Raw genomic sequence first — 16229 nt, 5'->3', positions numbered from 1 at the left:
CTTTCGTTCTATTATCTATAACCCTCTCTATGCCACCATAATTGGTATTCTTTATTACAACATTACATTAATTTGTTTTTAATTTAATCCCAAATAAAAAAAATAAAAAATAAAAAAATTTAACCCAGTTACCAATTAATTTAAAATAATTATGCTTGACTAATTTTAAGTACAATTACCCTTGATTTTTTTTTTTTAAATATATAATTATGTTTGGGGGCCGTGGATTTCTATGGTGGAAAACGCAAAGCTGAAAAAAAAAGTAAAAGGTCTCCTCTCTCTTTCTATCTCTCTCTCTCTATCCTTACTAGTACCACTGCTTCTTCTATCACCTTCTCCTATAGAGAGAAAGGCAACCAGTAGAGGAGAGAGAGAGAGCGAGGAAGAAGAGGGAAGTAAAAAGCACTCTGTGGCGCATTGTAGCCCTGGGCCTTTTTATCTTGCGCCTCCGCCCTGGTTCTTCTTCTTCTTCTTCTTCTTCGTCTTCTTCTAAGTGCTCTCTCTCCTCCGAGTTCGCTTTGTTCCCACGGCATCCATTAATTTGATTCAGAAATTATGAAAAAGGAAAGGCGGAATTCGAAGGTCAGCTTTGTGGTTATTCTTTGATTGAGAATCGGTTTCTTTGATACAGCAACAATAACTCTGGCGGACCTTAAAGCGTCCCTAGCGTTCATAACTTCGATTCCAGCTGGGCGTTTCGATTTCAAGTCGAAGAAGAAGAAGTGGAGAGGGAGTTATACAGTGAAGATGCTTTGGATTATGAGATTCTCTGGATTTTTCACTGCGGCAATGCTTATGATCATTTTATCTCCTTCTCTACAGTCGAATCCACCGGCCGAGGCCATCCGATCCACTTACCTCGAAAAACACCTCCGATTGCGCCGTCCAGATTCGCTCAACCGGTTTTCGTTTCGAAGAGCCCCGGCATTTCCCAATGCCGATGAATGCGGCTCCGTCGACTCGAAAATCAGCGTTTGCGACCCGAATTTGGTCCACGTCGCGATCACGCTCGACGTTGAGTACCTTCGAGGCTCAATCGCCGCCGTCCATTCGATTCTGAGGCACTCGCCTTGTCCGGAGAGCATTTTCTTTCATTTTTTGGTCTCCGATACGAGTCTGGAAACCCTCGTGAGATCCTCTTTCCCTCTGTTGAAGTTCAAGGTGTACTACTTCGATCCGGAGATCGTGCGGGGCTTGATCTCAACGTCGGTGAGGCAAGCGCTCGAGCAGCCTTTGAATTACGCGAGAAATTACTTGGCTGATCTGCTTGAGCCTTGTGTTGGGAGAGTTATATACCTAGATTCCGATCTCATCGTCGTCGATAATATTTTCAAGTTGTGGAATACGAGCTTAGGCTCAAGAACAATCGGAGCTCCGGAGTACTGTCACGCCAACTTCACCAAGTATTTCACCGGCAGATTCTGGTCGGACCGGCGGTTCACCGCCACATTCGTTCGCCGGAAACCTTGCTACTTCAACACCGGCGTGATGGTGATAGATCTGGACAGATGGAGACGGGTCGGGTACACGGAGCAAATAGAGAAGTGGATGGAGATCCAGAAAAGCCACCGGATTTACGAGCTCGGGTCATTGCCACCGTTCCTATTGGTTTTTTCTGGACACGTGGCGCCCATCGAGCACAGGTGGAACCAACACGGTTTAGGCGGTGATAACGTAAAAGGGAGCTGCCGTGACCTTCATCCCGGTCCGGTTAGCCTCCTACATTGGTCCGGTAGTGGCAAGCCGTGGCTCAGACTCGACTCGAACCAGCCGTGCGAACTCGACGAACAATGGGCACGCTACGATTTACACGGACACTCTGAATGAATTACTCGCCGGTAAATTCCCTCAAGGACTGTTTTGTCCCCTTGTTTTTTTTTAATAACTTAATTTGCCAATTTTTTTTAAAAATTTACTTTACTCCATTATTTTGTGTTCTCTTCTTCTATGACCTCTCTATTACTCAATTTTTCTTATTGATTCTTATTTTTCTTTTAATGTTATTATTATAAATAGCAACTCATTTCTCAGGCGATTTGTATTCTATTTTATTATTTCTGCGTCTGGAAATAAAAGCACAAGAAAAAAACAGGGATATTCAATTTGTTGTATAATCCATATAGACTCTGTTTTGTGTTTAATTTAGAGTACTGGGTTTTATTTAGCTGTTTTAGCAGAGCTAGCAGTGGAAACGACAATACACGTGGTAGTGGAGAGACAGTGAAGAGGACCCTGTTGCACTTTAATAATCCATTGAATTCTGCAACTCGGAAACATAAAATTGTTTTAACAGCCCGACTGCTTTTCCGTCCGTTTTCTTGTTTCTTGGGAATTTCCTCTCTTTATAGCTGTTGTCTTCTTTTATTTTTCTTAATTGCCCTTTACTGATTTGTTGTTGGGGTTGGAGATGAGCATTCAATGTGCTTTACCACTATGGTGTGGTTGGCTCAAAGCCATGAAGAGCTTTATTACTTTTTATGAGCCCCATTCATTTAATTGTGTAATTTAATGAGGTTTTGTCAAATAAGAAAATAAAGGGGTTCTTAATCTGATTGGTACTTGAAAACTTTTGTATAGAGATAAAGGGGCAGTTTTTTTTTTTTAATTACAATTTTTGTTTAGCATACAAGGAAATGGTCAACTAATTGTAACAAGAGTGAAGAGTGAGAACAATTATGAGTGTAACGGAAAGAAAAAGAACAATTATTGAGAGTGCTGGTGTAGTGTGGATAAGGAAAAAGTGGAGGATATGAATGTTTAATTGTTGGTCTTTCTTAAGTTGTGTTGTCCATTTCGTTAATGTGGCTGTCTTTAAGAGTGCACGCGTGGCGTGGGTGGCGTTTGGAGAGTGCTAAATTGGGGTCAGAGGTATCGAGGCATTGGAAGAATCTAAATGTTGCTTGCTGTAATGCTAGACAACTCCACAAGGCTTGTGGGGAAAGATCAAGATGTGCGCTTCGGTGTCAGCGGCGGAAGACTTGTGATATCCTACCTTCTTTCCATGCCCCTTTGCGCACTTTGCTGGCAATCCCAATCTCTTATTCTCACTTTAGCATCGGACTTTTTTTTTATTTTTTAATTTCCTTGAAAATTAAAGTCTAAAAGTGATAAATGTAAAGCTTATATTAATAGTAGTATATAATATCCACTCATAAAAAATATAAAAGCAGCTAATAATTTTGTTAATAAAGTTAAGACTTGAACAATCGAAGTTTTATGGTATTGGGACCTAGAGTTACTGTAGCGTAGGAAATGTCCAAAGTGAGGGATTGGGGAGGGGACCGATTCCATTAGCCCTGGCATCACACGTGGCTTGTGAGCTGGAGTCTCGTAGAATCAGGGATTTACATGTGGTCAGTCTGTACTATAATTAACTTATCAAAAAAGATAAAAAGGTTTGTGCACTATGATTAGCTTCTTCTATATTGATCTTATGGAGTTTTTATAAACATGTTCTGGCAGAGTACTAATTCGAGACTAATAAAAAAAAAAAAAAAAAAAAGAAAAAAAAAAAGAAAAACGAAGTCCTAAAGAGCTATACGGGGCTTGGCTGCTTCTCAATCCTCTGGTTGGCTGGGTTGCTTTGTTTTAATTTTTAGATAAATTTTGCAACCGACACTGGTTTCTGGGGCCTACGTATTGTATACTTTATTATTATTATTTTTAATCTAGGGCCTACACAATATGGGTGGTGAAATCATAAAAAAGATCACTCTGACTTTGACAGCTTTGCTGTCAGAATTATTATTAATCATATACTAATGCACTTTTGTTTTTAATCATTTAGTATATTGGCTGGATGGTTCTAGAAGTGAGTTGTGGGCAATTGGGCATAGGAGCGGGCGACTTATCCACATTGGCCACAACAAGTTTCGTAGTCCCCAAAACTGGAATTGCCGACGATTTGCATATGTAGGTGTCACTAAAAAAAAAAAAAAAAAAAATCAGTTTGCAAATAGAACACTCAGGTTTCATGGATCGTTGTCTTCAGATTCGCTATCATAAAGCAATTATGCGTGAGAGAGAGAGAGCAGATTCCTTTTCCCCTCTCAAATATTTGTACAATTTTGGGTGAGAGAGAGAGAGAGAGAGAGAGAGAGAGAGAGAGTAGGTTGTTCATGTGGAAGGAATTGATCGGTGCTTCATTTGTATGTGATAAGAGATACACGGATATATTTTTTATTTAAGAACTATTTTTGCAATGATAACAAATTCAAGGTGAATAAAGATATGACCCATAAAATCTTACTAAGGTACTGAGTGGTACAGCAGCTGTAGGGGCAACAATCCCTTTACGATTTATTTGGTCCTGCTCACCAATTATACAAAAACCATTTCTTGCCTAACATATAGTAAGCTATAACAGGGATTTGGCGTTTAGCAAAAGCAGAAAGTTTGTTCTCAATGGAATGAACCGAGGTGTCGGTGTCTCAAGCTGCATATCAAAGGGTTGCATCTGCATCGCATGGGATTCTTGCCATTTTAGTTTTAATATTAATTTTAGTTTTCAATCAGCATCCAAAATTAAATCTCTAATATACCTCACCAAGAAGACAACATAAGGTGGGCTCTTGTGGGGCTTCACAATCACATATCCCCTATTTGAGCTTCTGGGTCTAGAACATCTAGAAGTTGTTTTTAGCACGTGATGAAGGGAACAAAAGAAATAAAAGGGGCAACTGGCAAGCACACATTAGCTGAAAAAAAAAAAGAGGTGTGACCTTTTGGAACCTTTACTTACAGCTAGAAACAGCCATTGAATTAATCTTGAGGTTTTGGTCCTGCACCACAAAATTGTAAGCTAAATAGCTGTATCTCTGTATATTAGGGAGTCCCACATTTTACATCCTTGCTTGCCTGCCTAACCTCAAAATCAAAGGGTAGCTTTTCTGCTCCTTTTGCGTGGGATGTACCTATGTTGTACTTGAAAGTGGCTTGAACGTGTAATACCCGAAAATATACCTTATAAAATGTGCTATGGAAGTGGACGTAAGCAGAGCAACATGATAGATTCTAATAGCTAAGCATACTAGGTGCCCAAACTCGGAGGACGTTTGGCATGTAGCAGTTCTTATGATAAACATTATCTGGTGGTAGGCATAGAAAGTTGGAAAAGCTTAAGGATAAAGTGCCTTGCTCTTAACTATTTTGGAGAGCATAAAGGCAGCATTAGGCCGCAGTAGTAGACTATCGGTGAGTATGGATCATTTTTAAAATATTTTTCTTTTTTAGTTAAATCTTATTTATTCATAATTCTTTAAAGCCTTACTCTTCCTAAGTATGACTACACTTTCATAGATTTTAATCAAATGAACAAATAAATTATCAACAAAAGTTAATCCAAACTAACAAGTGGTTTACAACAATAAACCAAGACTGAATTTAACGTGAGAGATAGCTGACTAGGATATCAAAACTAAATATTAGGTGCAACTTAATTTATGCAATATAATCTTAAAGTGAAAAATCAAGGAGAATTAATTTAGTTATGTTGAATACTATCATCTTGGTACTTTGTCAAAAATCTTTATTAATGTTTTTTTTAATCAATAATAGTATTATTAGTGAAAAATACTATAAGAATATAATTATATTGTACTTCATACTCCCACATGCATAATGAGACACACTATTGTGTGAGAAGAAGAATCCTATCATGACTAATTGTACTCTCATATTGTATATTTACTAAACCTTTGTGAAGATCCATCTTCATTTTTTGTAATTTCGAACCTTTACTTCTTCTTCCCTACTAATATTTACTATTTACCTTAAAAAAAGAAGAAGAATGAAGAAAAGGTATGGTAGCCCATCATTATGCTCTAATAGCTAAAACTTGTTAACATCAAATACCTTTCCTATCATTGTGCTCTAATAATAGGTTAAAACTTGTTATCATCAAATAATACCAATCAGGCTTCAGCTGACAACTACACCTTTGCTAAGCGAGGGCAGAAATTAATATAACAGCGATATGATAGAAACATTCCAAATTAGAAAGCAAAACATGAAGTCCAAACTAGTGGGCCTAGGCTGCTGGCATGACTAAGTACTGACAAAATAACACATACATCTCCTTGCTAGTCTTACATCCATACAATAATTTTTCATATCATGATCGTGATCAAGGGGACCATCTGAAAGATATACTTGAACAAATTTCAAATATGACTTAAAGGGACTGTTCAAACCATAAGGCACACTGCCCAAATTTATTTCTGCATACACAAGACATTTATTAAGTGCATACATATTAGAAATTGCCAAGTGCTTTTTGAGGAGGACCTGCATCTGGCTATGTGGCACACTAGAGAGAACTGACATATGAAATGTCCAATATGTGTCGAAAATAAATAAGCTTTTTGATATAGACAGGATTTAATCTTCAGATTTTTTGTTTTATGAAATGTGCCATGAAGGGCCAATTTTTTACACGTATTTGAAAAGATAAAAAGTTATCGCATTGTCAAATTGTTTACCTTATATAGAATAAGACGGACCAACCATACTGTTCTCAAGAAGGAGAAGAATCTTATCAGGTTCTAAGTATCCTTGTTGTGCCATTCGGATCCAACCAAAAACAAGCTATTTTTTAAAATTCAAATACTCGTTGCATCATCAAAACAAAGGACAAGACAAATGGTTGAACAACGTTTTATGGGCAAGTATACAAAAATCATTAATAATTGAATGATTGGGGGAACAAACTTGATACTCATTGTTTAGGATTTTGTTTAGGATTTTACCCATTGGAGACTAATTCAGTATGAAATGGAACCCGGTTCTTGAAAGTTATCAGATTAGGGAAACATTGATTAATCATTAAACTTGAGCTTCCATTGAAAATCATGGCTTTTCTTTTTGGTTAAAAAAATCATGGCTTTTGAGAAAGGGATTGAATGCTTTCTTTTTTGCCAGTAGAAACTAGTGGGATTAACCAAATCATTTTACTTTGTTAATTGTCTCTCGCGGGACTAATCATTAATCACTAATAATTGATAGGGGATTCCCTATATCATCACTCAGAACATGAATGAGATAAATATTTAAACATGCTGACTATAACTCTACAAAATGTCTCTTGCACGCATTCAAAAAAAAAAAAAGTCTCTTGCACAAGGCAACACAGGAACACCCTAATTTTGAACCTGACCAGGGGACCCCCCCCTAAGGTACACCCACACGACACCAGAAGATTGCAAAATCTAATTGCTCAGCCCCATAGTCACATATAGTCCTAACTTTGGTTAAAGGTGCTGTTGTCATGCTCTCACATTCAAATTAGTCTAACATAATATGCACATAAACACTAGCCCCAATCAGCTACAGATGTGACATAACACCATAACACATTTCAATTGACAAGAATTCTTTTGCACAATGACAACTACTATATGAAATGTTCAATACAAACTGTAAAAAAGTATAAAAAAAAGACAACAGTGCAAGCCAAGTACATTCAATGTGAATGAAGCAGGGGGGGGAAAATGAGGCAATAACCACAACATGAAGTTGAGGAACTTCGCTAGCTGCATTTAGATCCTACCTAAGACTTTCAAGGGAACTGGAACGCCCTCGTGTAATCTTGTGTACTCGAAGGAGGGCTAATATACACCCAAAGCAAAGAAATGATGATGGAGAGCAATCCAGACCACACAAAGACAATGGTGGGAACCTTTCCCCTCCTTCCCATCAACCCCTTTGCAAATGGGTAGAGATGGCACAACACCCAGAAGCTGAAGAACACCCCTCCTACAAGCTTGCTCCACTGAGGGAATGGGCTGTACATTGTCCTGGCTACTCCAACAGCAATTGCAATCATGTTCACCATCATGATTGTGATTGGAGGGATCATTAAGAAGCTCCACCTAACCACATATAGCTCTGCAAATTCGTCATCTCCTTCTTCAGGAGTAGCAGACTTAGAGGTCAATGTGAATGAGATGTCAACTCCTGCAATAACCTTCAGTAATCCTTGTAGCACAGCAGCAGGATGGGCACTTGTTCCACCAATCAACCAAAATTGTTCATTTCTCCACCAATCATGGAGAGTGATACCTGACCATTTGATTTCTAGAATTGCAAGCATGCACAAGGTGAGGGTGATGGCCAACAAGAACACCAGAAAGGTCACACTGAGGTATTGGACTATGAACTGCCCAGAAAATAATGAAACAGCAGGCAGAAAGCAATAGACTATGAGAAACATAGATGTGAAAGGGTACATTCCCACATTGAAATATGCCACCCTTTGAAGGAATTTCAATCGGGGACTAGCAAATAATGCATTGTTCCGTGAGAAGAAAATCTCAACTGACCCCGTTGCCCATCGAAGAACTTGATGCAGCCTGTCTGTTAGATTAATTGGAGCCGTCCCTCGGAATGCATCCCTTTTGGTGACACAGTAAATTGACCTCCACCCTCTATTGTGCATTCTATAACCAGTCACCACGTCTTCTGTTACAGAACCATATATCCATCCTACCCTCTTCCCCCACTCTGTTTTGTCCTCGTAGAAGCAAGAGATGACACTTATCGCCTCTGCCACAGTTGCAGCGTCTAAAGGTTCACGAGGCACTGCAAGAGATCCAGCTGGCCTCCCATGGTAGCCTTTTCCATGTAAATCTTGAAGCAGCCTTCCCTGGTATTCTGCAACTGGAATAGAAGCAGCTAGAGAAGTGGAGTTACCAAACCTTCTTGGAAGAAGCAAGGACTCAATATCTGCATCATCATCATCATTGTGATCCTCATTGATTGGCAAGGCTATCTCATCCTCCTCCTTCTTAACCACCTTGGGCCTTCTCAAAAGCAACTTAATTTTCCTCCTCCCAAACCACCCATGGTGTTCTGTGGTTCTAGGAGGACTAAACCCATACAGTGCAGTTCTTCTGAAAATGCAGCCTGTCCCTACATACATTGGACCCTGTAGACCATCAAGAGCTCTCATGCTCACATCAAAGAACACTGTATTGTGATTTGCATACCGGTCACTTGGATCTATACCCTCAAACCTTTGTGGGAATTGAACATAACAGATCCTATCACCACCCCTATCAAGCATAAAGCACATTCCTTCCCTGAGAGCCAAGGAGTTGTAAATGTAGTGATCACAATCCAAATTTAGAATGAATGGGCCATTTGACATGATTGCACTTGTTCGGACTAGAGCGTTCATGGCTCCAGCTTTCTTGTTGTGATCATATCCTGGCCTCTTCTCACGGGACACATAAACCAGCATTGGCAATCTAATATCAACTTCTGTAGTGTCAATCAAATTCTCCCCATCTGCTTCTGCACCATAAACTGGTTCTGCATTGGGTGGAGCTAACATTGCCTGCAAAGAGAGCCAAATTTTAAGCATTTGAAGAAAGTTACAAACAATATAAAATCTATTATTCCATAAATCAAATGTAAGGTATTACCTGAATTATACCAGCATGATCCCCTCTTGAGTGGTCTGTCTCTGCTGAAGCCCAAGTCCCAGGCCAATGAGTACCATCTGACATCCAAATCCCCTTCGAAGTCTTAATTGGATCAGAAGTATTGCCTCCCATTTCCATCTGTTTCTTCTTTGCTCTTAGCTCTTCATGTGCATTGTAAGCATCAGATCTTCGCCTTATAGATTCCGGTAAGGAATTTATCCTCACTTTGAACTCATCATACTCTCTCTTCACCCTTCTCCTTTCTCTCACAAAATCAAGCCTTACTTTGTTCTTAAGATGATCACGCTTCTGCCCAAAATAGGTCTCAGGATTCCTTGGTTCTATTCCATGTTTCCGGCAAAATGGAACCCAAATTCTTGCAAAGCTAGCAGTCTCTGCAAGTGCTTCAAATGTCAAAAGAGCTCCACCATCATCAGATAAGTAGCATGCAAGCTTCTCCACTGGATAATCAACTGCAAGGATCGAAAGAATGGTGTTTGCTGTGACAAGAGGGGGCTCCTTTTCAGGGTCTGCTGTGGAAACAAATACGTCAATCCCTGGAAGGTCAGACCGCCCTTTTGGGTTGCGAAGGTTTGGAGATTCGAAACGTTCTTTAAGAACAGAGAGGTCAGTGACTCTGTTTACAGGGCAGAGCTTAGGCAGCTGATCCAGAAGCCATGAAAATCCAAACCAGAGTTCACAAACAGTAGACATTCCCCACAACCACATTGCCTCATGATTAGGGTGTCGAATCCTCCATGTCAGGAAGAAACCAAGGGCGATGAGACGTATCAGAATAAGTAATCTGCAGAGAAGCAAGAACCAAATTTAAACAACCATCACAAACCAAATTAAACAAAAAGTAAATTATCACTATGTCAAACACATAGCCAAATATAGTCATTGATATAACAGTTTTAAACTTTTAATTTGAATTGAAAACTCAAAATTACCAAAAAAAAAAAAAAAAAAACTAATTTAAACACAATAAATCACCACACGTAGTAAGCAAAATATGATCAAAATTGAAGTTGGGTTACTCATCAACCTACAAAATTTCCATTTTCCAACCATAATAAATTAGAATTAAATTGAAGTGAACAGAGTCCAGTTTTCGATATTTACCTATATGGGCTGAGAATTGCAGCAGAGATCCCCACCTTCCTTGTCAAAGGTCTCCTGCTTCTCTCTCCAAAATCCGGTGGGTGTTCAAACCCATTAGACCCAGACCCAACCCCATACCCATCTTTAGGCCATACCGCGTTTCCGTACCCATAAGTCCCCTTCGTCTCGAACAGCCACCGGGTGTGATCAAACTCCGGTGGCTGATGGTTTTGTGCCTTAAAAGATCTTACCACTGAAAGCCTCTTATCAAGCTTAAAATCCGATGGCAATGGCAAGGCCTGGTCCTCTGCTTCGGACCCGGTTTCATCATCACCATCATCTTCTTCATCATCATCACTAAAATCTTTGTAAGGTTCTTTGCACCCAGGACACCTCCCACCTCCACTTCCAACACAATCCAAGTAACAATCCCTGCAAATCTTGAACCCACACTCGCATATACCCCTTGAATTTTTCCCTCGAATTGCTTTCTCATCACAACCTTTCATCCCACACATTAGTCCTGATTTCACCGGCTCGGTCCCATCCATTGAGCTTTCAATCACGTGCCCACGAGTCACCGAGTTGTACCCTCCGGTGAAAATAGTACCTGAAATGTAGCTTCTTTTGGGCTTTCCAGAATTATTGTTGTCTTCGGTGAGACTAGTCTGAGACTCTGACATGGGTTGGTGATCTGGGGTGGGAGGTATGTGAACTGTATAACTCACAAACTCTGTGTTCACCTCCTCCATTGTCGTCTCGTCTTTCGACATCGAAGAGTACTTTCCTCCGCCACTTGAGGCCCGTCGATTTCCTCTGCTACTGAGAGGAGAATTCGGGTTGTTTGAGATCGAAGCACGAGGTACTGGACTAGTTAAGCCCATGCTTCTGCTGCCGTTTACTTTTCCTCCCGATGAAACCGTAATGGTCACCGGAGAAGAAGACGGTGAAGAAGCTGTTTTCACCATCTTTTTGTTAAGTATTCCCTCTCAGTTTCCTGCAAGAAAAAAAAAAAAAAAACACTTCCGAGAAAGGAAGAGAAAATGCACTCTAAAAATGAAAGAATCAAGCAAATGGGCAAAAGGGAATGAGAGAAAGAGAGAACCCTCAAAGACCCATAAGGAAATTCTGAGAGAATTTTGAAGTGAAAAAATAGTGTTTTTTTTTTGGGGGGGCTGAATGAAAGTTTGAGTATGAGGGAGTACAAAGAAGAAGAAGAAGATGAAGAAGAAGTAGAAGCTGTAAATTGGGGGCAACGGTCGGATCTGAATTTTGAGTGGAAAAAGAATTCTTGGGGTCTGTGAGAGGAGGATTTGAATTTAACGGTCGACAGATCTCCACCGTAGATTTGGTGCTATTCTGCGGTTGGTATTTAACTGAAACGGTCTGTTTGGGTGAAGAGGGTTACATACATGTGGTCCATCATGCTTGAGGGGCCAAAAAGTCAAAAAAGCTAAGGACTTTCAACTTCAACGGTCGAATAAAATAAAATAAAAGTTGTAAAAGGTAAACGGTTGAGTTTCTTACAAATTGCCATATTATTTTAGTTTTGTAGGGCCATTTCATTAACTTTTGCACCCAATGCAATAAATTATAATATAAAGTTCAAATTTTTAACACCTTCCCCAAAAAGAAATATAATAAAGTCTTTATTTTTCTTTTCTAACATTCAAATTTTATGATGTAGGATTTTTTTACATCATAAAAAATTCGAATTTTAGTCAGATGAGAGAGTTTGAGAGAGTTTAATTGATAATCTTTAAAGTAATCTTGAACTTTGCAAGTCATTTTAGGACAACCTCTTTCTTTCTTTATTGTCTTTTTTTTTTTAAATTTATTTTAAACCAAAGAAATGGTCATGGCATTTGTTCTTGTGGGCTAATATGAATCCATTGTAATTTGTAGTTTGTCACCTAATAATCACGAACACAAACATGAATATAGACACGACATGAATAAGTAAACTATGAAGTTATTCATGTTTTTTTTTTTTTTTTGAGAGATAATTACAACCTGCTCCTAACCTTACAACTCGAACCCTTTCCCCCCTAGACTTCCAAGTACTTTGTGCATGAGGAGGTGCCAATTCAGCTACAAGGCCTTTGGCGAAGTTATTCATGTTTGAATCTTAATAGAAATCGATAAAAAACATGTTATCACTCAAATTAAATCATTGATAATTAACTCTAACATGTTTCTACAACAAAGAACATGATTTATTATTTTAGGAAAATTATGCAAGAAAGTTTAATTAAAGATTTTTGAACATCAAGAAACTTAAGCCCCGTTTGGTAACATGTGAATTGAAACAACATGTGAATCATACAAAATGATGGAGTAAGATCTAATACTGATTGTTGGGAAAATATACATGCATTTCATACATAAAATAAGTAGCAAAATTAAAACATGGATCTACTTCATATGTTGCACAACCAAATATTCTCTAGATTATAAAAATTAGAGTTTCAAAAGAAAACTTACATTGATGCCTTAGAATCGAAATTTTGGTTTCAATTCTGTCCCGAAAGAATTGAGAACCTTGATTCTCTTGAAACATTCTCGATCTTCATCTCAATGACTATTCACTTGGATGTTAAGTGTAAACAACCAACAAAAACACAAAACATGGATGTTAAGGTCAAGTTTTCTTGGGTAATTAGGGGTTTTTAACAACCAAGCCCACTTGCTAGAAAAATGGACCTTCATAGATTACAAAATTTTAAAATATTCTAGAATTTAGAATTTATAAATTTTTAAAACCTTTATTTTTTATTTAAAATACTTAATGCATATGAAAATATTCATAGCAATGTAACCATATTTTAAATTAATGTATTTAGCATGCAATTAATATATCATGATCTTGGCATGATGATGTGCTATTATTGCAAAGAAATCAATTCAATCGAGACTAAAATTGTAAAAAAAACAAATATTAAATAGATGTTTTTGTAAAGAAGTGTTGAAATATTGGAAGAAACTAATAACTTTTCATAAAATGCTTATCAATAGTAAATGTTCCAACTTCAAAAGGTACATTCTGTAGAACTCAATGGCCTTCAATGGTAGTTGGTCTAGTTAATCTTCCAAACTCATATTTACACATATAAACAACATTTTTAAGCCTGTCATGATATTTTCGTTCATTTATAGAAAAATTTATATGAAAATGGTTATTTTCTTACGTTCTTGACATATAATTGAAACCCTTAGCTTCCATACCTTCCAAAATTCTCATTAAAAAATGTTCTTCTTCCAAACTTTGAATATCCGAGACAATATTTCATGCCAAATAATTGCAAGTTTTAATGTTATAAGCTAGTATAGTATATACATTGAGGGAAATAGATTTTATACACACTTATAATTGGTAATACCATCTCCTGATTCTCGTGTTTGATTTTTGAAAAAAGCTCAAATCCAATATTGGGGTCAAGGAGGTTCCCCTCCATTAACATTAGATAAAATCTAGTACATATAAGTAGAGATCGAAAGCCATCGATTCCAAAACATTTTGTCACTTCAAATAGTTTTAGTCAAAAGTACCATAAACCTACTGTACGTACGGGGTTACTAACTCCTTGATATATATATATATATACACTGGTGTATATTATCAATAAATTTCTGTATGTACAAGCATAAATGAAAATTCCTTCTTTTATTTATTTATGGAGAAACTGAAATTCATTACACAGAAAATGAAGCAAGCAAGAAAGATGAACAGAGGAAAGAGACAATTAACAACATTCCTGCCTGAGCAGAAACTGAATACAAGGAGGGTCCATCCTTTCCAAACCTGAGTTACCCCGCTAGGCGCTATCTCTAGCTAGATGAGCAAGCTCATGAGCTGCCCTGTTGGACTCCCTTTTCAAGTGCTGAATTTTCCAAGAACGAAAGGCAAAGTGAGCTGATAGTGTCCCCTGAATGATGTGGCCAAGAGATCCATTTATCTCCTTCTTTTGGACGGATTGAACAACAAAAAGCGAATCAGATTCAACAATGATATCCATGAGGTTCATTTCCTGGGCAAGAAGAACTCCATTTTCCAAAGCAATAGCTTCAACTTCTTCCACAGAGAACTGCGCAAGGAGAGTTTTGCTCATGGCTGCAATGACTAAACCCTCAGAGTTTCTTATAATTGCGCTAATACTTGAGGGTTTGTGGTTTTAAGAGGTTGCACCATCTACATTTACTTTAAAGAGGCCACAGGAAGGAGTTGTCCATCCGGGTTGGCTTGGGAAAATGTGTAGTGGACTGTTTGAGTTAACATTAATAAAGTCCTGAACCAGCCTCTGAGCTGACTCCCAGATTCGAAGAGCAGGAGAAAAATTTGCCTCATGAATGACTTGGTTTCCATTATACCAAATAAACCAGGCTGTAGAGAACAAGACTTCAAGGTCCTGAACAGTACCAAAATTGAGCAATTCAAGGGCAATATCAGAGATGTCAAAAATAGATTCTAGGAGCTTAATGGGGCGCTCAGTCCAGTTACTCCAAACTTTAGCAGAAAACTCACAATGAATCAAGGCATGAGAGGTGCTTTCACTGCTAAGATTGCAAAGAGGGCAAAACTCCTCCACTACAACTCCTCTTAAACAAAGATTTTGCATAGTTGGGAGAGCATTCATGCAAGCTCTTAATGAAAATTCCTATATGTACAAGCATAAATGATGTGCATGTTTAGAGTTCAGTTCATGGTTACTATACATGTGACCCAGTTAACCAATGTATAGCAACAAATAAATATCCGTTCTACAACAAGAAAAAGATAAAGAGAATGAATTTTTAAACACTGCTTAGTAACAAAATTTCAAGCCACAAAATGCTATAGCTTTCAAAATAACACATTGGTAATTTAGTATCAGACTTAACCACATGCAATTACGCTATTTAGAATACATGTACTCATATGGACAACTAAGGAATTATGATTTACCATATATTTTGGTTTGTGATTCCAAGCCATCTAATTTCTTTTACTCCCATTGAGCACGCACTTGTATAGTTGGGTTATTCCAAAGAATTAGTGGAGACAAATTTACCCAAAGGATTAGGCTTTATGAAATCAGGCATGTTTGGAGAAAGATGAAGAGAAGCTTTCTTCATCTTTATAGACATGTCCAGGATGCAAGTACATTACCATCTTAAGCTACAGTTTTATTTTTCATAGGTAGTTATATATATTCAGATTGTATATATTTTCATGAAATGATACTTGTATTTTATGAGCAGAGCTATCAAAAAATGCTAAAAAATGTTGTTGATGGTAGTAATACTGTGGGTGGATGTGATGTTGCCTTCAATTCAGATGTCAAGCTAGCTGAGTGTGGAACTTACCATAGTAACACCAGCAACTGAAGTTGTTCAAGATTTGGAAGTGTGTTTTGAAGCCGGAGGTCAAAATTCCGATGCAGCTGTAAATGAAGACTTCAATGAGAATCTGGAAAGTAATATTGTTGGTGGATTTAATATGGCTGGAGGTAATGCAGCTGTATATCAAGCCCTTGATGAGAATCTGTATGTCATGGAAGACAGCTTATTAATGAATCCAACAATGTTTTTTAGCATTTTTTGATGCTTTGTTCATAAAATACAATTGTCATTTCATGAAAATATATACAATCTGAATATATATAACTACTTGTGAAAAATAAAACTGTACCTTAAGATGGTAATGTACTTGCATCTTGGACATGT

The 16229-nt window shown here is 37.9% G+C and overlaps 3 protein-coding genes across 5 annotated transcripts; 1 reads left to right on the top strand and 2 right to left on the bottom strand.

The window, feature by feature from the left end:
- The first annotated feature begins 223 nt into the window (after positions 1 to 223).
- On the top strand, positions 224 to 4252 carry LOC126707998 (probable galacturonosyltransferase-like 7). Of its 3 annotated transcripts, none has more exons than XM_050407789.1 (2): positions 224 to 1838; positions 3788 to 4252. In XM_050407789.1, exon 1 carries the CDS (start codon positions 748 to 750, stop codon positions 1825 to 1827), a length of 1080 nt encoding a protein of 359 aa, XP_050263746.1. In that variant the 5' UTR covers positions 224 to 747; the 3' UTR covers positions 1828 to 1838; positions 3788 to 4252. The 3 variants fall into 3 exon arrangements, with proteins under 3 accessions (XP_050263746.1, XP_050263748.1, XP_050263747.1); XM_050407791.1 differs by lacking the exon at positions 3788 to 4252 and adding an exon at positions 2178 to 2558; XM_050407790.1 differs by lacking the exon at positions 3788 to 4252 and adding an exon at positions 2166 to 2558.
- A 3080-nt stretch (positions 4253 to 7332) lies between these two features.
- On the bottom strand, positions 7333 to 11736 carry LOC126708794 (cellulose synthase-like protein D5). The gene is made up of 3 exons (XM_050408732.1): positions 10548 to 11736; positions 9423 to 10227; positions 7333 to 9334 (listed from the first exon to the last, which is right to left on the bottom strand). The coding sequence occupies exons 1-3, from the start codon at positions 11492 to 11494 to the stop codon at positions 7556 to 7558; spliced, it is 3531 nt and encodes a 1176-aa protein (XP_050264689.1). The 5' UTR covers positions 11495 to 11736; the 3' UTR covers positions 7333 to 7555.
- Positions 11737 to 14698: 2962 nt separating this feature from the next.
- Positions 14699 to 15142, bottom strand: LOC126708180 (uncharacterized). The gene has a single exon (XM_050407986.1). It carries the CDS (start codon positions 15140 to 15142, stop codon positions 14699 to 14701), a length of 444 nt encoding a protein of 147 aa, XP_050263943.1.
- Between the last annotated feature and the right edge of the window lie 1087 nt (positions 15143 to 16229).

This window comes from Quercus robur, chromosome 12, assembly GCF_932294415.1.
Source record: "Quercus robur chromosome 12, dhQueRobu3.1, whole genome shotgun sequence".
In the NCBI taxonomy this organism is placed as follows: domain Eukaryota; kingdom Viridiplantae; phylum Streptophyta; class Magnoliopsida; order Fagales; family Fagaceae; genus Quercus; species Quercus robur.
This window is presented reverse-complemented; position numbering and strand designations above follow the sequence as displayed.